The 25,522-nt window shown below is 41.2% G+C and overlaps 1 protein-coding gene across 11 annotated transcripts in view; it reads right to left on the bottom strand.

Annotated features, from left to right (window-relative positions):
* FAM221A (family with sequence similarity 221 member A) overlaps positions 1-24,032 on the bottom strand; it is a 33,001-nt gene extending 8,969 nt beyond the window's left edge. For 4 of the 11 annotated variants that reach the window (XM_055347326.2, XM_055347327.2, XM_055347325.1 and 1 more), the window contains exons 1-4: positions 12,992-13,134; positions 8,587-8,760; positions 3,771-3,961; positions 1,638-1,844 (exon numbers count right to left, since the gene is read on the bottom strand). In XM_055347326.2, coding sequence (XP_055203301.1) covers positions 1,638-1,844; positions 3,771-3,961; positions 8,587-8,760; positions 12,992-13,056 — 637 coding nt within the window. In that variant the 5' untranslated portion in view covers positions 13,057-13,134. Of the gene's footprint in view, positions 1-1,637; positions 1,845-3,770; positions 3,962-8,586; positions 8,761-10,496; positions 10,758-12,991; positions 13,195-23,932 lie in introns of those variants that run through there. The other 7 variants (XM_004045184.5, XM_055347328.2, XM_055347329.2 and 4 more) reach the window with 6 other exon arrangements.
* Between the last annotated feature and the right edge of the window lie 1,490 nt (positions 24,033-25,522).

The following is a 25,522-nucleotide window of genomic DNA, read 5'->3' as shown; positions in this document are numbered from 1 at the left end:
GACATTCTGGCAGAATGTATTAAAATTTTACAGGTTAACACGCTCCAATAGTTTTACTTCTCTGTATCTACCTTAGAGTCAAATTCATGCAAGGATACAGGCAGACAAATTCAAAGATGGAAATCTAAATGCCATGAACAAGGAAATGGTTAGATAAACTGCTTTATCTACAGTGTGGAATACCATACAGCAGTTAAAAAGAATGAAGTAGACTTGTGTGTCCTGACACAACAGGCCTTCACATTTTTCTCAGTTGAAAAAAAAGTAAAGCCAGGTATGGTGATGCATGCCTGTAATCCCAGCTACTAGGAAGACTGAGACTGGAGGATCGCTTGAACCCAGGAGTTCAAACCTAGCCTACCACCATAGCAAGACCCTATCTCTTAAACAATAAATACAAATAATTTTTAAAAATTAAAAAGTAAATAGTAAAATTGTATGTTAAAGAGAAAAATTAATTGATGATAGCAAATTACCCTCGGGGAAAGAATCAGACAAAGAGAAGTATTCAAGGGTGCTTTGCACTTAATTTCTTTTCTTTTTCCACTTAATTTCTATTGTTTGAATCTTTTACAAGAAAATATACACTCGTATGGGCCTGGCGTGGTGGCTGAAGCCTGTAATCCCAGCACTTTGGGAGGCTGAGGTGGGTGGATCACCTGAGGTCAGGAGTTCAAGACCAGCCTGACCAACATGGAGAAACCCCCATCTCTACTAATACAAAATTAGCCGGGCGTGGTGGTGCATGCCTGTAATCCCAGCTAGTCGGGAGGCTGAGGCAGGAGAATCGCTTGAACCCGGGAGGCGGAGGTTGCGGTGAGCCGAGATCGCGCCATTGCACTCCAGCCTGGGCAAGAAGAGCAAAACTCCGTCTCAAAAAAAAAAAAAAGAAAAGAAAAGAAAATATACACTTGTATTTATGTAATTTTTAAATGAAAAAATACATGCTTGTTGTAAAAAACGAAAAAAAAAACTTACACACATGTGTTTCAAGTAGACAGGGAACACATTCTGCTCCCCAGTCCCACTCAGCTCTCAGAAGGATCCATCTACCTTTAATAGTTTAGAATAGATCCTATTAAACTTTCCCTACATTATTTACAACATATATGTATGCAAGAAGATATATGTGTGTGCACACACATATACATATTTTACTACAGAAGTGATTACATGTATATACACGTATGTTCATATACACACATGAACATAAACCTATTGTTTCCAAAATGAAATGGATATAATAGCTTAAGTTACATACAGTAGAGTAACAGGTAAACTGTATCATATCAAATAAAATAAATATTATTCAGCTATTACAAACAATGGAGATGCAGATTCAAATTTGAGTACAAGTATTGGGATGGGAATGATCTCTGCCACGTGCTTTCTAAATTCTATAATGACAATACATTGTATAGTAGCAATAAAACCTCTTTTATGGATACTAAATAGGTCTGAAAAAATAAAAAATAAAATAAAAATTTTAAAAACCTCTTTTAAAAAATAAAAATCAAATGAGAGAATGTTTTCTGAAAGAAAAATACTATAAATTGCTTAACAAATATAAGGCTTCACTATTGTTAGCACACATAAAAACAATACAATGGGCTCACATTTCATATAGTATCACTTACCAATCCCACTGTCATCTAACCGCATGTAGCCTTCCGCCAGCGAGCTGAAACCAGTTAATCCTCCCATGGCTGCATAAGGAATGTCCTGTCCCACTGGTTTTCCCTGAGCCAATCTTTCTTGCTTAGTTTCCACTACTGTGCCATGGGCATATGCAGGCTGACCACAAGCACAAGTGAAGCAGCTATGGAATCCTGAACACTTGGAACCTGAATCAAGATGTAAAGGGAGTTAAATTCTTAAAGGTACTATGTTGTCTACCCTAAAGACACTTAGCCTGGCAAAAGCCAGCTGAATCTAGATCCTCTGGCCCCTGTAACTCTTACCTCCAGCCACTGAACTCCTTCCTAGCCACTGTTCTTACTTCTAAAACATGCCGAAGTAGTAACCAGATACAACACAGAAAAAAAAAAAACTGCAAAACACAACAAGGACTAAAAGAAATTGAAGAGCCAGGTAATGCAGACCCTCTCCTCAAAAACTGAATTATAAGCAGGCATGGCGGGGACAGCCCAGTGGCCAGGACCAGGTGAAGAGATAATGTAGAAATCTTCCTACAGATCAACTCCCCATAAAAGCCAAATTAGAAGGCCAACCTGTAGACACAGAAAGGGTGTAGTGGAATCTTGCTCAGCAATAAAAAGGAAAGAAGTATTGATATAGGCTACATGGATGAATCATGAAAACATCATGCTAAATGAAAGAAGCCAGTCACAAAAGACCACATATTCTATGATTCTATTTATATAAAATGTCCAGAATAGGCAAATCCAGAAACAGAAAGTAGATTATGGGTTGCCTAGGGCTGGGGAGAGAGAAAAGTAAGGAAGGACTCCTAGTGAATATGGAGTTTCTTTTTGGGGTGAGAAAAATGTTCTGAAATGTATTGTGCTGGTGGTTACACAACATGCATGCTGATTATATATTAAAAATCATTAAACTGCACATTTTAAATAGGTTAATTGTATGACATGTGAATTACATCTTAGAAAAGTTGTTGTATAAAAAAATCAAGCCACATTGTAATGGAGGCCAGAATATACCATTAACAAAATCTTTACCCATTCACACCTCTGACAAACATACATGGGAACAGCTAGGCACGGTGGCTCACGCCTGGAATCCCAGCACTTTGGGAGGCCGAGGCGGGCAGATCACTTGAGGTCAGGGGTTTGAGAACAGCCTGACCAACATGGCAAAACCCCATCTCTACTAAAAATACAAAAATTAGCCGGGCGTAGTGGCGGGTACCTATAGTCTCAGCTACTTGGGTGGCTGAGGCAGGAGAATCACTTGAACCCTGGAGGCAGAGGCTGCAGTGAGCCAAGATCATACCACTGCACTCCTGGTGACAAGAGCCTGGGTGACAAGAGCAAAACTCCATTAAAAAAAATATATATATATATATATATATATATATATATGAACCAAGGCATATAAATAAATCAGTTTTCTCCAACTACTTCCATATTCAGCCAATGAAACATTTATTCCTGCCACTGTCATTAAAAATGTTTTATTACATACTTCACCATAAGATTTCAACTCAAACTACTATAACAACAACTGGATTGACTATCTCCTGAAGGAAACTAATGGACTAGCACTCTACCTAGTTGAATGGATGATCCAGTGTAAGGGCAAAAGGGGTAGAGGTTGGAATTTGGGTACAGGTATTAAGGTAAGGGTATTACTGCATACAAAGCATTAAAATGATCATGCTATGTTAATCTATCAGCAAACCATAAAAGTTTTTTGACTTATAAAATGCTTTTTTAAAAACTATGAATAGAATTTAGTTGATTCAACTCCCATATTCAAAAATTTGAATCAGATCACATCTGGCAATTCTTAAAAATCCATTACTATTACTTAAATTATCTGAACTATATGAGATGAGGGTTTATGATTATCAAGCATACCATTAACTCTGAGATCTTCCACAAAAATGAAATCTTAGAGTATCTATCCACTGAATTCTACTTAGTTGTTTAATATTAACGCTATAACTGAATATTAACTCTACAACTAATACAACTGAATATTAACTCTACAACCAGTAAAAAAGCACGTTAAATATTCAAGGAAGACATATAAACATTCTGAGTTTATGTGTTTATAATAATATAACTCACATGTATTGCATATAAAGCCAGGCACAGCACTGTGCTGATCAGCAAAGTGTTTGCACCTGCAGCGAATGGGCTGGCTACCACTCAAGCGGACATAAAGGTAAGCCCTGCACTGGCAGCCAGTCACTTGGCAGGGCAGATCAATGGGGCGCTGCTGAGGAATCGTTTCCAAGTCAGTTTTATGTTGTTTATACCTAAAAAAGGAGAGAGAGAAATATAAACACAATAGAGGTATTATCAAAAATTACAATTTCTATTATATTAAAGGCAGATATGATTTTTTAATTATTATTGCTTTATTATTCTTCATAGTAAGGTGAAAATAAACTCTCCTACATATAGTACTTGTATCACCTATGTTGCTTTGGTCAGAGGAAATCTTTACTCTTTTAGATTTCTATTTTTAGTTATTTAAGAAGCTGTTTCACAGCAATACAAAGAATAATTATATAATTTCCTTAAAACACTTACCTCTACAGATTCCTTAATAGAGAAGCACAGCCTAAGAGTATGAAAAAGTTCAGGCCAGGCGCAGTGGCTCATGCCTGTAATCCCAGCACTTTGGGAGGCTGAGGCGGGTGGATCACCTGAGGTCGGGAGTTCGAGACCAGCCTGACCAATATAGAGAAACCCCATCTCTACTAAAAATAAAAAATTAGCTGGCCGTTGTGGCACACGCCTGTAACCCCAGCTACTCAGGAAGCTGAGGCAGGAGAACTGCTTGAACCCAGAAGGCAGAGGTTGCGGTGAGCCCAGGTCGTACCATTGCTCTCCACCCTGGGCAACAAGAGCGAAACTCCGTCTCAGAAAAAAAAAAGAAAAGAAAAAGTTCTTTACCAATGTTATTTTTGTCAAAGTGCATTACTTAAATTTATTTGCATGTTTGCTACTTAAAATAGAAATATATTCAATAAACGTGTGTTGATGTAATTTATTTTAATATAACTTTTGACTTCAAAATAAATTATCAATATTTTTGAAAGCCAAAGCTCCTTCTTACAGTATTGTAATTTTCTTAAATAGATCACTCACTTTCTTCTCAAAGGTGATATTCAGTAAAATAATACTAAATTTATTATTCTCAATATTAATCAAAGAAATGCAAATTAAAGGCCGGTTGCGGTGGCTCACGCCTATAATCCCAGCACTTTGGGAGGCCAAGGCGGGCAGATCATGAGGTCAGGAGATCCAGACCATCCTGGCTAACACAGTGAAACCCCCCGTCTCTACTAAAAATACAAAAAATTAGCCGAGCGTGGTGGTGGGCACCTGTAGTCCCAGCTACTTGGGAGGCTGAGGCAGGAGAATGGTGTGAACCCGGGAGGCGGAGCTTGCAGTGAGCTGAGATCACGCCACTGCACTCCAGCCTGGGCAACAGAGAAAGACTCCGTCTCAAAAGAAGAAAAAAAAGAAATGCAAATTAAAATGAGATACCATTTTAACTTAGCAAAAAGAGTCAAAGTTTTTAAAAACTATGTGTAATACACAAAGCTATCAAGAGTGTTACGAAAGGGCCAGGAGCCTGTGGCACATGCCTGTAATCCCAGCACTTTGGGAGGCCAAGGCAGGTGGATCACTTGAGCTCAGGAGTTCGAGACCAACCTGGGCAACATGATGAAAACCCCATCTCTACTAAAAATACAAAAATTAGCCCAGCATGGTGGTGTATGCCTGTAGTCCCAGCTACTCAGGAGGCTGAGGCAGGAGAATCCCTTGAACCCAGGAGGCAGAGGTTGCAGTGAGCTGAGATGGCACCACTGTACTCCAGCCTGGGCAACAGGCGAGGCTCTGTCTCAAAAAAAAAAAAAAGAGTGTTACAAAAGAACAAATTCTATTTAATAATGTTTCAAGAAACTTGAAAAGGTCCATTCTTTGAACCAGAAATTTCATTTTTGGAAACTATACCCTAAGAAAATAATTCCATATATAGAAAAAGCTTTATGCATACCAATAATATTAGCAATAGTACTTATATCAGCTACATTATACACACACCCACACGACATAAGAGAACCAGTAAGTAAATTACTAGACAACAGTTTTCAAACATTTTAGCAGTGAAACTCTTTTGTCAAATAAAATCTTTTATAGAACCAGAATACATAAAACAAACGCAGAATTGGTTAAAGCGAGAGGAAGAACAGAATAGAGTTTCCCCTTCTCCTAACCTGCCCTTCCACCTGGCACACCCCCAAGGCTCCCTCACAGCTCCGGAGAACACAGATAAACACCACTGGACTAGCTGAGACTAGCTGGCAGGTATTAAAAATCTTGTTTTTGATCAGCACATAACAATGTGGAAACATATTTCTATGATTCTGTCATTAAAAAGTGGCTCAGTATTTTATGCACACACATACTTAACAACAGTTAAATGGCACAGTGGCTCACGCCTGTAATCCCAGCACTTTGGGAGGCCAAGGCAGGTGGATCACCTGAGGCTGGGAGTTCGAGACCAGCCTGACCAACATGGAGAAATCCCATCTCTGCTAAAAATACAAAATTAGCCGGGCATGGTGGTGCATGCCTGTAATCCCAGCTACTCGGGAGACTGAGGCAGGAGAATCGCTTGAACCCACGAGGCAGAGGTTGTAGTGAGCTGAGGTCGCGCCACTGCACTCCAGCCTGGGCAACAAGAGTGAAACTCCGTCTCAAAAAAAAAAAGAAAAAGTCATACAGATATTGTAAAAAAAAAAAAAACTAGCAGCTGGCTTTGGGTAGTGAGCTGCTTCTATATATTGTATATAGAATATATTCTATGTTTCTATATATCCCCCATTTTCCTTGATAATCATATACCACTTTTATACTGCAGTGAAAAAGTTTGGAAGAAATCTCACTGAGTGGATTGGTACTAAATATAATAACTTCTCCATCAAAGTTGAGTTGGGTGAGCTGAGCATGGTGGCACACACGTGTAATCTGAGTACTTTGGAAAGCCCGAGGTAGACAGATAACTTAAGCCCAGGAGTTCCAGACCAGTCTGGGTAACAAAGCCAAACCACTTCTCTACAAAAAAATACAAAAATTAGCTGGATGTGGTGGCACACGCCTGTGGTCCCAGCTACTTGGGAGGCTGAGGTCGAAGGATCGCTTGAGCCCAGGAGGTCGAGGCTGCAATGAGCCAAGATCGTGCCACTGCACTCCAACCTGAGTGACAGAGTAAGACCCTGTCTCAAAAAAAAAAAAAAAGTTGAGTTGGATCAATTCTGACGTTCAAGTTCATGCTGTATAAGTTATACAGAGATTAGAAAGTGGCACTAAATTTGTGTAAGAACAAATTATAAAACTATCACAAACTTACAAAACCCCTCTTTAATTCTGAAAGATATCAACACATCCCTTATCCTCCATTCCTCCTCAGTGTTTTTAGTTGGAATTGATAAATAAATTTATAGTCAATCTATATACAACATTACTCATCCTAGCAACTGCCTAACAAACTTTGGCAAACTGCAACTCTGTAAATAGCAACTATACAAAGAGTCTCTGTGAAAGAGCCCCAGAAACTGCTATCAGAATAGGGTGGTTCCTCTTGGAACCGAAAGTTAAAGTTGCTGCCTGAAAACATGGAACAGGTTCAGAGACTTTTCTGTGAAGCAGCTTAGGTATTCTGAACTTTACAACTGTGAGACGGTAGCAAAATTTAAAGTAGAGCATACACACAGCAAAACGCAAACTTCAGATACAGACAACTCAAGCCAAAAACTGAAGCCTCACTTATTTCCTTTCCTTTAGGCACTTTTCTTGGAACACGACCATTTGTAATGCACAGCAGTGTGCTTGTTTGTTTAAAGAAAGGTATCAACACAGCAGATCCTTAAGGTATAAAAGGCAATTAGTAAATTTGAGGAGAAATGTTTATACTTATAGATGGACAGCATGATCAGTGTGGGTCAATTCAAGCAACGCTTAAAGTAGTTCCTCAGTCTGATGACCCATTCTCTACTTTCTCCAATGATGTGAGATGTAGGTAGACTGCTCCCCAGTCAAACTGAAAGACCCCTGGCAAAGCCACAGGGCCACCAAACATTTTTACCGCTCCCCAGTCAAACTGAAAGACCCCTGGCAAACCCACAGGGCCACCAAACATTTTTACCAATGGCAAGAGAACTGCTTAAGGTGACAGACTCCATGATGAGCACTAATAAGATATGATGGAAAATTTTTAATTATAGCTTTAAAAACCTTTAGATAATTTTTGTGGGGTTTTTTTTGTTTTTTGTTTTGTTTTGTTTTGTTTTGAGACAGAGTCTCACACTGCCACTCAGGCTGGTGTGCAGTGGCGTGATCTCGGCTCACTGCAACCTCACCTCCCAGGTTCAAGCAATTCTCCTGCCTCAGCCTCCCAAGTAGCTAGGATTACAGGCGTGTGCCACCACGCCCAGCTAATTTTTTGTATTTTTAGTAGAGACAGGGTTTCACTATGTTGGCCAGACTGGTCTCAAACTCCTGACCTCGTGATCCATCCACCTCGGCCTCCCAAAGTGCTGGAATTACAGGTGTCAGCCACTGAGCTCGGCCAATTTTTGTTTTCTAAGAGACAAGGTTTCACTCTCTGTCACCCAGGCTTGAATGCAGTTGCACAATCATAGCTCACTGCAGACTAAACTCCTGGGCTCAAGCAGTCCTCCTGCCTCGGCCTCCCAAAGTTCTGGGATAACACAGATATGAGCCACCATCCCCAGCTGATAATTTCTACTCTACTATATAAAGGACAATTGTTAAATGTTTCTCAATCATTATAATTTGTAGAAGTAAGATATGCTTAGCTTTTTATTTTCTAATTATCAAAAAACTTTGCAATAAAGTATCTTACCTATGTGTACAAAAACACAGTGTCTCTGGGCCCACAAGTTTACAATCCATCCCTGTTGGTGACCGCCAGCTCACAAATAATCTGTTTTGTAAGCGCAGAGGTAAAACTTTTCTTTTGTATTCTTCATATTCTTCAGGAGTAAAAAGTTTCCCTCCATCATCCTCACCAACAATTCTACAACAAAAATATATATTTCTCTTAAGCTTTGAGTATTTATTTTCCGGGTGAGCTATGACCAGGGCACTGCAAATATTAAATAAATTTGTAAGCTTTTATTTTGTAAATCTGTCTTTTCTTACAGATGTGGCAGGCCAGGTCTCCGTAACAACTGTTTCAGCACTGACTGAGTGGTTAAGTTAAATATTAAAAGCTGATAGAACCAGGGTCCTTATATAAAGGCTGGAATGTAACAAAAGCCCACCAAGCGTTTGCCCAGGCCTTTCCTGGGCCTTGAAGCATGACAACATAACGAAGGAATTCTTAAAGGACCCGTTTGGGACTAAACAAGTTTTACTGGGGGTCTGAAGAAACTCCCCAGACATCCACAAACAAGTTTACTGGGGGTCTGAAGGAACTCCCCAAACCTCCATGATTTAGCAGGAGACAAGACGAGAGTAATCACCCCAGCACATGGACCCATTTAGATTAACTAAATTTACTGAGGCTCCAGAGGAAGGTCTTCAGGACTCAGATCTTAGTTATAGATTAGAAGTTAATCATTTATGTCTTTAGATAAATGCACACTTACACATAAACATATATATACATATAAACATATGTAATTTTGAATTGGTCTGGCGATATCTTCCAGGCCTTCTCCCTATAACCAGTTACAGAAATAATCTCCCTTCTTTCCCATTTCATCTGAATCGCATTACTGGGCCACGAGAATAGGCAGCCCAACTATCGGTTTGATCCAGAAACATAGGTGTCTCAGCCATGAACCTAGTGATGGGTGAGAAAAGAAATCTTTTCTCCCCTCCACTTCCTATATAAGAGGGTTATAAATAGGAAAGACAATGAATTCATAATGCAACTTTACTGATCCAGTTTTATCAACAGAGGGTTATCACATATTCATCTCAGCTTTTCCTTTGATACTGAAGCAAAGATACTCATTCCTCTCATTAAAGGCAGAGCCTTAACTGCTAAAAATTCTAACATTTACCTCCTTTGAAAATGTATCCCAAAAGAGTACAAAAAACATCAAAGCAGAAGCCAACATGACTAATTTCCATACCTATCTCCAAACCCTGGCCAGGGGTTTAAACTAATGCGGAACCTAAATACACACTTGGTTCAGCACAAGCTCCAACCACATCTGTGTGTTAGGTAATCACGTTTATCATGGGTTAATTTCAGAAGTAAGAACCCAAAATATTATGGGAAAACATTAAGCCCCCACTATTTCTATGAAAAGAAATTAAGAGTTGGCCTCCCTGGAGGAAAAGAAAGCACGATTAAAAGAAGTTTTTCCAAAACTGAAGACATTTCTCCCTGAAAATACTCCTCTTGAAAAGTCACAAAAAGTGATGTTTGTAGAATGCTACACACTTTTTTGTGCAATACATGCTTTTTTCCACACTTTGAAGCCTTTAGCTGCGGTAGAAAATAAAAACCATTGCTCTATGTACTTGCCATTAGAAAAAAAGAAAAACCAATTTATAAGCTATGAAATAATCAAAACCGCCTTCTTTACATAAACAATCTAGATACATAATAGTAAAGAAACAAAGGGCATTTAATTCTGAGATAAATTCTGGGCCATTTCATTTTCTTGTAGCTATCAAGAATACCAACAGGTATTAAGATCTTAAGATAAATACGGATCTTTAAAAGATCTTTTAAAAGTAAGATGTCATTGATATTTAAGTTCTAGACCAGTGCAACTCAAATTTTATTGTACTTACAGAATCCCCAGGGGATCTTGCTCAAATGCAGATTAAGACTCACAGCACAGTGGCTCATGCCTGTAATCCCAGCACTTTGGGAGGCCGAAGCAGGCGGATCACTTGAGGTCAGGAGTTCGAGCCCAGCCTGGCCAATATAGCAAAACCCTGTCTCTACCAATAATACAAAAATTAGTAGGGCATGGTGGTGGGCACCTATAATCCCAACTACTCTGGAAACTGAGGCACTGAGAATCACTTCCGCGGAGGCAGAGGTTACAGTGAGCTGAGATAGCGCCACTGCACTCCAGCCTGGGCAGCAGAGCAAGACTCTATCTAAAAAAAAAAATAACAATAATAATAATAATAAATATATATATATATGTACACACACACACACACACACATCATAAAGCCAGCTGTGGTGGCTCACACCTGTAATACCAGCACTTTGGGAGGCTGAGGTGGGAGGATTGCTTGAGGCCAGGATCTCAAGATGAGCCTGGGCATCCTAGTGAGATCCCATCTCTACAAAAAATTTTAAAATTAGCTGGGTGCGGTGATGCATGCCTGTAGTCCTAGCTAGTTAGGAGGCTGAGAAGAGAGAGTCGCTTCAGCTCAGGAGGTCAAGGTTGCAGTCAGCCATTACAGTGCCACTGCACTCCAGCCTGGGTGACAGAGCGAGACTCTAAATAATAATAATAATAATAATAATAATAATAATAATAATAGGTATGGAGTGGGCCTGAGATTCTGCTTTTCTAACAAGCTAACAGGTGATGCCAGGACACTGGTCAGGGCCTCCCACAGTGTGAGTAACAAGGCTGCATGCTTCCCCTCCCAACTGACTCCCACCGAAGCACCTAGGCAAGACCAAATCCAGGAAAACTCTTCGGAAGGAAAGTTTGTTTCCTTCTAAACTCATATTTTGACTCATCTTCCCACCCCACCTTCCTAGCCCACGTTTTCATATCTAGGCACTCAAGTCCTGTTTTCCCCACTTTTCTAAAATTCTGACGTCAGTAAAGGACCTGATAATCTCTTTCAGAGGGAAGTGTTTCAAGTTATTTACCATTGCAAAAATAATTTCCCAGCCGGGCGCGGTGGCCCAGGCCTGTAATCCCAACACTTTAGGAGGCCGAGGCAGGTGGATAGCTTGAGTCCAGGAGTTCAAGACCAGCCTGGGCAACGTGGTGAAATCCCGTCTCTACAGAAAATACAAAAATTAGCTGGCCGCCTGTAGTCCCAGCTACTCGGGAGGCTGAGGCAGGAGAATCACTTGAACCCAGGAAGCGGAGATTGCGGTGAGCCGAGATCGCGCCACTGCACTCCAGCCTGGGAAAGAGTCAGACCCCGTCTCAATAAAATAAATAACTAAATAATTTCTCAATAAAATAAATAACTACATACATAGGTCTGCCCTAACATGTTCGGAGCTAGGCAAGAGTCAACTGGAGGCCCACAATTCACATATCTAAATATCCAAGTTACCAGTCAACACCAGCTCCAGCAACTTGCTCCCAGGGAAAAGCTCTGGAGAACTGGAGGCTCAAGGAGCCGGCTCTGCTCTGGGCGAGGACGGGATGGTGGCTGTTCTGACCCTGAACCGGGCGTGGGAACTGACCCCATCAAGCTCCTAGCCCTTATTCTTCTGGCTCAGAATCTCCAGGCAGTTCTAAGGGTTACCCAAAACTACACCAACGGGGCAGTCAGAGCAGGGGAGAACAGTCAGCTGGGGGGCCGTCTGCGCGCACACCTCTGGGTCATCTGGGCCACCCACGATGCCGCAGAGGAGGCCCTGTCGCTCGCTCCGGCCTCCCTGGCGGAGCCTGGAGCGTCTCCCCTCCGCTTGTACACACACATCCTCCCGCCCCAACTCCGCGTCCTCAGGCGGTCCTCTCCAGGACTTCCCATCCGCCCAGATTCCGGACGATCAAAAACCCCAGGAAGCGGAAAAAGAGCGCATCGCTGCAGGTGCACCAGCCTCGGTCAGGACCCAGGACAATGAACCGCGTCCTCAGGCCAAAGGAGCGACTCCGTTTCCAGTTTCGGAAGGGGTTTCTCCAGAACACCAAACACCAGTCGGTGCCTTTCTCCTAAAACCAGCACCTCGGGGTGGGGAGCGAGTTCAGAAGTTCACGGTTGACTCAATTACTGGGTTAATTTGATGTATGCTAACTTCTATAGCCCCGAGTACTCGATGTGCATGTTTTCAATGGCCATTTAAAAAACAGCTGGACCTCTGTATCAATCTAGTGTTAGTCATCCTTCTTGGAAGGGAGCAGAGGGACCTCTTAAATGTTATTGGAATACTCATCACTGCATAGAACCGCGTGGCCCTACAATATTTAATTAGGCAAAGACTAAACTGGAATTCATCTAGGCCTCCCCCAACAGCCCAGGCACAGATTCCGGGAACCCCCGCGGACGCCCGCCGAGCCCCTGCTCGCGCCCCCAGCCCAGGGATCCTGGCTCCTCGGAGCGGCGGGGGGGCAGGCCCGGAGCCACAGCCTTACCTCCGGTACTCCAGGTACTCGTCCACCGCCGCCGCGCCGCCGGGAGGCAACGTCAACCGCTCCATTGCCGGTGGGAAAGCCAAAGGCTTCCCTGCGGACCAGCTGACCTCGAAGCCCGACCCGCCCCGTTCCCTCCCGGTACCGCGCCCCCTCCCGCCCGCCTCCTGATTGGCCCGGCCTGAAGCCGGAGGAGGCCGCGCGCCGCAACTGCGCAGGACGCGCGCCCCTACTGGCTGCCGGCGCCGGGCACCAGAACCCGGATCTCCGCAAGCGCAGCCTCGCGCCACATGGAGTGCAGTTTGCCGCCTTCCACAAACCTTGCACCTGTTCCCCTCTCCCTTCCCTGGACCGGCGAGTCTTCTTGTAAATTAACAAGTGACAAGGGAGTGCAGTGCCTTGCATATAACAGGCGCATAGAAAATGGCTTATTTCTTTGTACAGCTCTTTTCGCTTAATCCATCTCTTGAAATATAAGTAGTTTTGAGAAGGTTCTGCTTTAGTTTGAGGCCTGCCTCTCCTTAACTGTCGGCCTGTTTCCAGTATTGGCGTTTTCAAAAACTCTGACGTAACAATCAGTAGTCCTGGGTATCTGGGTTCACTTTGGGGGTTGCTAAAGCTACATGTTCTTCAAAGGAACCGAATAACTGATTTAAGGTGAAGCAAGTAAAAACAATTTAGGTAAAATTTTGTTGTTGTTTTTTAACTCTTGGAAACACTCTGCAAAATATATTTAGAAGCTGAATTACCATGCGATTGGTAATTTGGCCATAATTTGACTTAGCACATTGTGGAAAAGAATAGGAAATCTTTAGGCGAAGTCATTAAACTCTGAAGCTCCCAGGGGATCAGCTTTAGCGCCCTCTGTAAAGTATCTGGGAGGGAGAATATGCAAACAATAAGAAAAATAATTAAACTTCAGTACAGTACTTTAGTTTCAAAGTACTTTTCTACATATTTCAGGTCCATAAAACATTATATAAACAAATTGTTTGGGTACCACCCCCTCCCTTCTCGGTACCCTTTCAACAAACTCCACCCTCTCCCCAAAGTCTTCCTCCTGTTCAGAGGCGTTCTTGACAGTTAGATAAATGAGTGATCCTGAAATCGGATTCATATTTTAGGAGACTGGTCTCAGCTCAGTATTCTCTCCTATCACACGTGTGGTTTGCTGCTGTCCATTTTACCTCTTCCCCCCGACACCTCCCAGATGGGGTCTTGCTCTGTCTCCAAGGCTGGAGTGCAGTGGCGGGATCTCGACTCACTGCAACCTCTGCCTCCTAGGTTCAAGCAATTCTCCTGCCTCAGCCTCCTGAGTAGCTGGGATTACAGGCACTAGCCGCCACGCCTGGCTTTTGTGTGTGTGTGTGTGTATTTTTAGTAGAGACAGGGTTTCACCATGTTGGCCAGGCTGGTCTCGATCTCCTGACCTCGTGATTTGCCCGCCTCAGCCTCCCGAAGTGCTGGGATTACAGGCGTGAGCCACCACGCCCAGCCCCATTCTACCTCTATGAGAGCCTAGTCTTGCTTTTAGGCAGCAACTGAACTAACAAAGAAAAATAGAAGAAAATGCCAGGCTCTGCAGGCTTACAGAAAAGTGGCAGGGGAATGTCTGTGTAGGCAAGTACAATTTAAAAATCTAGAGGGAAATGGTTAAAATAGATTTAGCCCAATTGTGAACTCTTCCAGGAAGATGCTGGAGCAGTAAACTCTTCTGGCCAAAGAAGTCAACAAAAATATTGAGCGTGACGAATAAGAGTATGGAACAAACTAGAAAATGTTTTCCTCACCTTACATAAAGCTGACAGATTTGCAAATTAAAATACTGTATATGGTACTCACCTCTGCTTTAATAAAAAGGTATAATCAAACTATAACTTCCTCCCAATGTGTAGCTAAATTGATCTAGGAAGTGGGGTGGACAGAGGAACATGTAAATTGCCTAGGCAAGTGTTAGGCATTTTATTTATTCAATCCTCATGAAAGTTTATGAGATAGGATTTGCCAGCATTTTGCTGTGATGTATAGGTTAGGAATGCTTTCTTCTGAAAATAACAGAATAATTCAACTAACAGTGGCTTAATTAAACATAAATTTTATTTTTTATTGCTCTAAAGAAGAGTGGGGGTAGGTAGTTGCTCACATTGGTTTAGAGCATTTTCCTCATGGTTGCAAGAGCTGTTACAACTCCAGAAATCATATCCAAATTCAAGAAAGGAAAAAGGAGCACCACCAACATCATTTGTTTCTTTTATCAAAGAGTTTTCCTAGAGGCCTCTCTGCAAAAAGATTTTCATTTATGTCTCACATGGCCACACCTTGGTATAGAGAAAACTGGGAAAGCCAATCCAGTACTTAGTTTTCCAGGCTCTATGATGGCAATTGTCAAGGAGAGGGTTAGAAATGTGTGTTGGGGCAGGGCACAGCGGCTCATGCCTGTAATCCCAGCACTTTGGGAGGCCAAGGCAGGTGGGTCACCTGAGGTCAGGAGTACATGACCAGCCTGGCCAACATGGTGAAACACCATCTCCACTAAAAATACAAAAATTAGCCAGGCGTGGTGGCTCATGCCTGTAATTCCTGCTACTGGGGTGGCTGAGGCAGGAGAATTGCTTGAACCCGGGAGGCAGAGGTTCCAGTGAGCTGAGATGGCGCCATTGCACTCCAGCCTGGGTGATAAGAGTGAAACTCCATCTCAAAAAAAAGAAAAAAAGAAATGTGTGTTGGGTTAAAAATGTGTTTAGTTCACCAAGAAACATGGTTGGTGACAGCTTATCCTTAAACTGATTAATATCCATGCATGCCCTTCTTCCCATGCAGGCATTGTACACTAAAGGCATTCATCAGACTTCTAAGTAAGGCAGTCCCAAAATCTCAACCAGCTACTGCACCCAGCTTAAAGTCTAAGTCTCTGCAATCTTCTCTCAGTCATTCTTAATCCTGATCAGCCTGATTCTTATTGTCTTAATGGTTTGACAAAGTTGATAGCTACAAGACAAGAAAGATAATTATTCAGTATGTATCTCCAACAGATAACTTGTTTTTTCGTTTTTTGTTTTTTGGGTTTTTTTGGTTTTTTTTTTTTTTTGAGATGGAGTCTCGCTCTGTCACCAGGCTGGAGTGCGGTGGCATGATCTCAGCTCACTGCAGACTCCACCTCCTGAGTTCAAGCGATTCTCCTGCCTCAGCCTCCTGAGTAGCTGGGACTACAAACGCGCACCACCATGCCCAGCTAATTTTTGTATTTTTGGCAGAGACGGGGTTTCACCATGTCGGCCAGGATGGTCTCAATCTCTTGACCTCATGATCTGCCCGCTTCGGTCTCCCAAAGTGTTAGGATTACAGGCATGAGCTACCACGCCCGGCCAATAACTTGTTTTAAAATCCACAATGCCATTATCACACCTAACAAATTAAACAATAATTCCTTGATATCATCTAAGAATAGCTAGCCTAGATATCATCTATTAGATATCATCTAATAAACCTAATTTATTAGATGATAATTGGTATCATCTAATTTTATACTAATTAGAATTCAACCAAGGCCTATACTACCTTTGGTTTATATGCGTTTACTATATTACGAGTCTTTTGTAATTTTGGACAGTTCCCTTTCTCCTATCCCAATTTTTTGTGCCATTAATTTGTTGAAGAATTTGGATCACTTTTCCTGTAGAATATCTTTCTGAATTTGGTTGTTTACAGAAAGACATCACTTACTATGTTCTTTATCCCCTGTATTTCCTATAAATTTGTACATCAGTCTTGAGACTTGAGTAGGTATTTAGAGTCAGGAGCAGGTCTTCTCAGAAGAGCACTTTATTGATAGTGCTATGTCCTGAAATCATAAATTGAAATTTTGTGAACAGCCCAGATGAAATGAATTGGGGCTGCAAATTCCCATAAGGGCCATGTATTAGTCCATTTTCATGCTGCCGATAAAGACATACCCGAGACTGAGCAATTTACAAAAGAAAGAGGTTTGATTGGACTTACAGTTATCCCTTGGTGATAAAAACTTTCAACAAATTAGGCACAGAAGGAACATACCTGAACTTAATAAAGAGTATTTATGAAAAACCCACAGCTAACATCATACTAAATGGGGAAAAGATGACAGACAGCCTTTCATCTAGGAACTGGAACAAGACATGGATGCCCACTTACACCACTCTTATTCAACATAGTGCTGAAAGTCCTAGCCAGAGCAATCAGACAAGAGAAATAAACAAAAGGTACTCAAATTGGAAATAAAGGAAGTCAAATTGTCCTTCTGTGCAAAGGACATGATCTTTTATAGAGAAAAACCTAGACTCCATCATAAAAACTGTTAGAACTGATAAACAAATTCAGTAAAGTTGCAGTATACAAAATCAACATACAAAAACAAATAAAGTTTCTATACATCAATAATGAACTAGCTGAAAAAGAAATCAAGAAAGCAATCTCATTTACAATAGCTACCAAAAACACATAAAATACCTAGTAATAAATTTAACCAAGGAGGAGAAAGAATTCCCCGAGGAAAACTACAAAACACTGACAAAAAACATTGAAGAGAACACAAACAAATGGAAAGACATCCCATGCTAATGGATTAATTAATATTGTTAAAATGACCACACTACCCAAAGCAATCTACAGAGTCAATACAATACCTGTCAAAATGCCAATGACATTCTTTATGTAAATAGAAAAACAATCCTAAAATTTATGTGGGCCCACAAAAAACCCTGAATAGCCAAAGCAATACTGAATAAAAAGAACAAAGGTGGAAGCATCACACTACCTGACTTCAAAACGTACTACAAAGCTATGGTAACCAAAACAGCATGGTATTGGTATAAAAACAGGCATATAGACCAATGGAAGAGAATAGAGAACCCAGAAACAAACCTACATATTTACAGCCAACTGATTTTTGACAAAGGTGCCAAGAATATACATTGGATAAAGGACAGTCTCTTCAACAAATGATATATTGGGAAAACTGTATAACCATATGCAGAAGAATGAAATTAGACTCCTATTCCTTGGCAGTGCAGAAGCTTTTTAGTTTAGTCCTATTGCTCACCATATACAAAAACGAACTTGTGGATTAAAGACTTAAAAGTAAGACCTGAAGCTATGAAACCGCTAGAAGAAAACATAGGGAAATGCTTCAGGACATTGGTCCAGGCAAAGATTTTATAGCTAAGACTTCAAAAGCACAGGCAACAAAACCAAAAATAGACAAATAGGACTAAACTAAAAAGCTTCTGCACTGCCAAGGAAACAATCAACAAATTGAAAAGACAGCCTGTAGAATGAGGGAAAATATTTGCAAACTATTCATCTAACAAGGGACTAATATACAGAAAATACCAGGAACTCAACCCAACAATAAAAATCCACTGCCAAGGAAACAATCAACAAATTGAAGAGACAGCCTGTAGAATGAGGGAAAATATTTGCAAACTATTCATCTAACAAGGGACTAATACACAGAAAATACAAGGAACTCAACCCAACAATAAAAACCCACAACACCCTGCCTCTACAAAAAAATTTTTTAATTAGCCTATCATGGAGGTACTTGCCTGTAGTCCTAGCTACTCAGGAGGCTGAGGCAGGAGGATCACTTAAGCCCAGGAGTTCTAGGTTGCAGTGAGCTATGGTAGCACCACTTCACTCCAGCTTGGGTGACAGAATAAGACCCTGTCTCTAAAATAATAAATAATTAAATAATTTTTTAAAAGATTGGTCACTGAGATGAGTTGTTGCCAGCCCAATCCATACGTCCTCTAATTTCTCTTTTCATCTAGTTACTTCCTTCAGTTTTTGCTTTATATATTTTGAAGACTAAACTTGTATTTGGCCAGGCATGGTGTCTCACGCCTATAATCCCAGCACTTTGGGAGGCCAAGGCGGGTGGATCATTTGAAGTCAGGGGTTCGAGACCAGCCTGGCCACCGTGGCAAAACCCATTCTGTACTAAAAATACAAAAATTAGCCAGGCGTGGTGGCAGGTGCCTGTAATCCCAGCTACTCAGGAGGCTGAGGCACGAGAATTGCTTGAACCCAGGAGGCAGACATTGCAGTTAGTTGAGATCACACCACTGCACTCTAGCCTAAGGAATAGAATGAGTCTCCATTTCAAAAAATAAATAAATAAGTAAACTTGTATTTAAATACAAGTATTCAAAACTTGTATTAGACAGTGTTAAGTTTAGAATTGTTAAAATGCTACATTTTCTTGGTGCCTTAAGCTGTATATCAACAAGAAATAAAACTTTCTGGTAATTTTTTTTTGTTTTGAAGTCTATGTTACTTTATATTAATAAAATGACCCCCAACTTTATTTTGATTATGTATCTTTTCCTATCTCTTTAACCGCAAGTAATAGGTAACACACATTGAAAACCTGAGATTTTTCCAAACATTTTCCCTAAAACTATAGCCGTGTTGTTACTACATAGTCTTGGTCCCAAGATACAGTAGATAATAATTTGACCAATTTTTCCACTGTTACCACTAGCCTATAAAAGTTGTAGATCCTCAAACCCTGTGATCGTAACCCCTCTAGTCAGCCAGTTTCATATTTCAGAGTCTCTTACCTTTAGCGCTCCACTTATCATACTGAATTCTCCATAGCTAGGAATTCATTTTATAAAAATAACAGAAAACTCAACTTAAGTGTCCTAAACAAAATGTAGCCGGTTCAGTAGCTGGAAGACGTCATTGCTGACATCGCTGCAGCGTCCTCAGCCTTTCCTTCATTATCGCAGAATGGTGGATGCAGCATCAGCCCTCCTCCATCGCATTCTATTTATCAAACTTCTGTCCTCAACACTCAGCTCAAACTTCCCCTTTTCTGGAAAGAGAATAACTTTCTTTCCCAGCCCTGCAGTATTAGGCCCTTTCAAAACATATTGAAATTGCTAAGAGTATAATGTGAAATGTTTTGACTAAGATTCAGATGATTTCAGATTTCTGAATCTTTGGTTATGCAGGCTGTATTCCTGCAACACTCGTCTTTCTGCTCCCTTGTCCACTATGCAAGCTCCTCCTCAACTTTAAAATTCAGTACAAGCAACTTGTCTTCTTTGAGACCTTCCTTGATTCCCACTTCCCAACAACAATTTTTTCTCTAAACTCTCTTTTTTAGAACTTGGCACTTTACTTTGTATGACTCGTCTCTCCCCTCTAGACAGCAGATAAAAAGTCCTTCGAGATCCCAGAGATAGCCCCAGCAGTTCTTCATGAGAATAAAAGAAGATAAACTTTGTGTCTATGGCCACTGTAGAAGTCTCAAACTGGTCCATCCATGAGTTATTGGATGCCACTGATCTCTGGCCTTCTGAACCAGCTCCCTGGAACAGGAGGGTCTTTACTAAATAAGAGCTCCAGTGTGCCTATAAACTTACCTTCATTCCAGAAGGAATCAAGTAGAAAAACTTCCAGACGAGGCTTGATCAGTGTGAACACATTGTGCTATTATTTGGATTATATATTGCCTTCACTTGTTCAAGCATTTATGGCCAGTGTCTTGGAGGACTTAAGGCTGACAAGGTTATTGGTCACATAAACTCTATCCCACTACAGTCTTTTCAACCCAACGTGTCATGAATCATGATGGTTTATGGAAGCATCATCTCCAAGCCAAACCTAAAAAAACATGTTTTTGAGACCCACAAGGTAAAGTTCCTGAGCCACTTCTACTTAGTAGAGGGTTCCAAAGAATGTAACAACAGTTCTATAGTAGGCCAGGCATGGTGGCTCAGGCCTATAATCCCAGCACTTTGGAAGGCCAACATGGGCAGATTGCTTGAGCCCAGGAGTTCGAGACAAGCCTGGGCAACATGGCAAAACCTCGTCTCTACAAAAAATACAAACATTATCCAGGTGTGGTGATGTGTGCCTGTAGTCCCAGCTACTCAGGAGGCTGAGGTGGGAGGATTGCTTGAGCCTGAGAGTTTGAGGCTGCAGTGAGCCAAGATGGCACCACTGCACTCCCGCATGGGTAACAGAATGAGACACTGTCTTAAAAAAAAAAAAAGAAAAGAAAAAGAGTTCTAATTCTATGGTGAAACCTTCCTTCTCTCTAGTCTATCAGGGACATTTAGCAATTCTTAGAGTTCCTTGACTATTCCAAAGTCCTTCCACAGCTTAGGAACCCAAGTCACATTCTACCCAAGGGAGTTAGTGGAGTAGAGCATAGTAGTTCTTCAAACAGGTCACCCTGAGTATATTATCAAAAAGATCTTAGCTTAATGTCTAGCACTTCTGGGATTCTTTCCCGATTCTATCTTCTCCCCACCCTGAACCACTAGCTGTACATGGGCAGGAAGAAACTCAGGAGTAAGATAATGATTCTGGGAGACAGAAGTAACCTAATCAATAGTGAATATGTCTTTATTATGGCGTAGGAATATCTCACTGGCCTTTACCAGAGCTTGGAATAAATATTCTGTGCCTATTTCCTCCAAACAACTTTCTGAATCAAAATTTATCTTAGGTATCTTAACATTTAAAAAGTACTATGCTAGGAGACTGGGGCATCATTAGAAAGGAACAAAGTTTATTCTGAATGAACAAAATAGCTTTCTGTTTAAATACCAGTCTCAAGTAATACTAGTAACTAACAATTATGCAGAGTTTCCTATGTACCAGGCTCTGTTCTCAGAGCTTTATCTATATTGACTCCTTTTATTCTTGTAATAGTGTTATGATAAATTAGATTCTGTTGCTGTTCTCATTTTGTGAATGAAGATACTAAATCATAAAAATGTTAGGTAATTTTTTAAAAGTCACATTCACTGGTAATTAGTGACAGAACTGAGATTTAAACTCAGGCAGTCTGGCACAGAATCTATTTTCCTAACCTCTGTGCTATTCGGTATGGAATCTGCCTGACTGACCTGCAAAGGTAAGGCCCGAGCCTAGGACATGAAGTTCTAACCAATATACTGATCCTAACAAGCCCTGATAGCACTACAGGCCCCCAGCAATAACTCAAGCAGATGATCCTTCATTGCCCAAAATGTGTGTTACATAACGAATAACTCAAAGACTGATGGAAAAGTTTTCATTAATGCTCAAATCATTTCAGATTTTAGTGCCTTTGCATGTGGCAGCAATAATTTCCACTCTTTTTCTCTACTCTGCAAACACCTACCCCTGTCAAATTCAGGACAAGCATCTTGTCCTCTGGAAGGCCTTCCCTCATTGCCACCCCTAAAGGCAATCCTTCTGCACTCTCTATTGTAGCATTTGGCACCTTCTATTAAGTTTATGCTTGTTCTCGTCTCTCGAAGTGGTGAACTCTTTGAAAGCAAAACTCTTTGAAAAGTCTCTGTCTCCTTATTTGTGTATTGAGAATAATAAAATTACCTCTCCTATGAGAATTGACTGAGAAAATCCTTGCAAACAACTTACTTGACATTGTTAGCTCTCGGTAAAGGATAGCTACTATAAAAGTATAATTTTTTATCCTTGGGTAGTTGGCACAGTGTTAGCATACAAGATACATTTAATAAATGTTTTTTAAATGAGTACAAAACAATATATCCAAAAAGCCCACTGGAGATATACTTTAAAAGTATTAGTTAAAAGTCTTTAATGTACTGCTAGCCTTGATTTGTCAATTTCATCTATTTACATTTCACAGTCTGGCCAGGCATAGTGGCTTACACCTGTAATCTCAGTACTTCGGGAGGCCGAGGTGAGAGGATCGCTTGGGCCCGGGAGTTTGAGACCAGCCTGGGCAACCTAGGGAAACCCTGTCTCTACAAAAACTTTAAAGATTAGCTGGGCATGGTGGTGCACACCTGTGGTCCCAGCTGCTTGGGAGGCTGAGGTGGGAGGATCACTTGAGCCCAGGAGGTAGAGGCTGCAATCAGCTGTGTTCATGCCATGGCACTCCAGCCTGGGCAACAGAGCAAGACCTTGACTCAAAAATAAATTTCGCAGTCCAAATTGTTATATATCATGTCGGTGTCATTTCATTTTTCCAGTTACATTTGAAGCGGATGCTGTGCTCAAGACTGAAATTGAAATAGAAAAGCATTAGTTTGGTGCAAAAGTAATTGCGTTTTTTGCCATAAAAGTAATAAAAAAGCAATTACTTTTGTACCAACCTAATAAATATATTCAGGACAAGATCCCTTTGCTTTTATTTCATTAAGACCTTTAGTCATCTTACCATTTATTTATTTATTCGTTTGGAGACAGAGTCTTGCTCTGTTGCCCAGGCTCTAATGCAGTGGTGTAATCTCGGCTCACTGCAACGTCTGTCTACCGGAGTCAAGCAATTCTCCTGCCTCAGCCTCCCAAGTAGCAGGGACTACAGGCATGTGCCACCACACCCGGCTAATTTTTTGTATTTTAGTAGCGACAGGGTTTCACCATGTTGCCCAGGCTGGTTTCAAACTCTTGAGCTCAGGCAGTCCACCCACCTCAGCCTCCCAAAGTGCTGGGATTACAGGTGTGAGCCACCGCACCTAGTCATAGTCATCTTACATCTAAAAAATTAGGACAAAGTTAAAAATAGTCCTCATTTTTCCCTTTTTTGTTCCTTTTCCTGCCTCATCATTTAAGCTTTGAATAAAGAATAATGACTGCTTTCAAAAATTTATTTTATAACCAGATTGTTTTGTTAATAATTACCAGCACAACAAAAATTTCAGTGTATCCCAAAAATTTCTAAGCTCCTTAACATTGTCCAAATTACTGGATTACTGTTAATACAATAAAAAATGCCAGAGCAGGAAAAGAATTTGAAAAATTCCTTTGAGAAATGGGATTTTACCTATGGGGAAAAAGTCGTTTCTGACTCTTACGTATCTCTTGATCTGTATTTCATTTACTTTCTTGAATTCCTCACCAGTATCTCTAAAACTCTCCATGCTACTAATTACAAATACATGTAAAGATTGAGTAGTACTAAGTTGTTTATTTTACCTTAATTCCTTTCAAAGGAATAAAACAGCCATTCATTCCATCTTATTTTACAAAGCTTTTTTTTTTTTTTTTTGGAGACAGGGTCTAACTGCCACTCAGGATGGAATGCAGTGGCATAATCACAGTTTACTGCACCTTCAACTTCCCAGGCACAGGTGAGTGATCCTCCCACCTCAGTCTCCCAAATAGCTGGGACTACAGGCATGCACTACCAAACTCAGCTAAATTTTTATTTTATTTTTTTAGTAGAGATGGGGTTTCACCATGTTGCCCAGGCTGGTCTCAGACTCCTGGGCTCAAGCGATCCTCCAGCCTCAGCCTCCTAAAGTGCTCGGATTACAGATGTGAGCCACCATGCCTGGCCTGTTTTCTTATTTAGGGAATTTCATGTAGTTACAAGTAATTTAGAGTTTATTTTACTCTTTATATATTTAGGGAACCTGAACTTTATTGCAGAAGAAGTCAATATTGAACTTGAGATAAAATCTTCACAATCTATAGCTATTCATCTCACAATTTGTTAGTAAATGCCTATTCTGTATCAAGCATTATACTAAGTAGTCAGGATACAGGACTACAAATAAAAGCATCATGGCCGAGCACAGTGGTTCACGCCTGTAATCCCAACACCTTGGAAGGCCAAGGCAGGCAGATCACTTGAGGTCAGGAGTTTGAGACCAGCCTGGCCAATGTGGTGAAACACTGTATCTACTAAAATACAAAAATATTAGCCAGACATGGTGGCGCATGGCTGTAATCCCAGCTACTCGGGAGACTGAGGAGGGAGGGTTGCTTGAACCCGGGAGGTGGGGGTTGCAGTGAGTCAAAATCGCGCCACTGCACTCCAGCCTGGATGAAAGGGTGAGACCCCATCTCAAAAAAAAAAAAAAAAAAAAAGCATCAGTGGTGATAAGTATTATAAAGAAAAAGGGCCAGGTGCGGTGGCTCACACAGCACTTCGGGAGGCTGAGGCAGGCAGATCATGAGGACAGGAGATCAAGACCATCCTGGTTGACATGGTGAAACCCTGTCCCTACCAAAAATACAAGAATCAGCTGGGTGTGGTGGCGCGTGCCTGTAATCCCAGCTACTCGGGAGGCTGAGGCATGAGAATCACTTGAACCCGGGAGACGGAGGTTGCAGTGAACTGAGATCACACCACTGCACTCCAGCCTGGCGACAGAGCGAGACTCCGCCTGAAAAAAAAAAAAATAAGGAAAGAAAAGAAAAGAAAAAGAAAAAGAACGCAGATTAAGGACAGTAGAGAATGAAGGTGATGGGATGTTCTAGAGATCAGGTAAGTATCTCTCAAAAGGTAGGTGACTTGAGCAGAATCCTGAAGGAAGTGAGGGAGTGAGTCACACAGACACCGAGAAAGAGCTCCAGGCAGACACATTAGCAAGTGCAAAGGACATGAGGCAGAAATGTATTTTGCCTGTTCTAAGCAATGAAATTAGTGTGGTTGAAATGGTGTGAATAAAGACGAGAAACATGGTAGGAGATGCGGTCAGAGAGGAAGCAGGGTCCAGAACACATAGGGCCTGATAGATCCAGCGGAAAGATGACATGAGCCACATAGGTAATTTTAAA

This window comes from Gorilla gorilla, chromosome 6 (genome assembly GCF_029281585.2).
Source record: "Gorilla gorilla gorilla isolate KB3781 chromosome 6, NHGRI_mGorGor1-v2.1_pri, whole genome shotgun sequence".
Lineage (NCBI taxonomy): Eukaryota > Metazoa > Chordata > Mammalia > Primates > Hominidae > Gorilla > Gorilla gorilla.
Note: the sequence above shows the minus strand (reverse complement) of the source record. Positions and strands in the feature narration are given on the sequence as shown.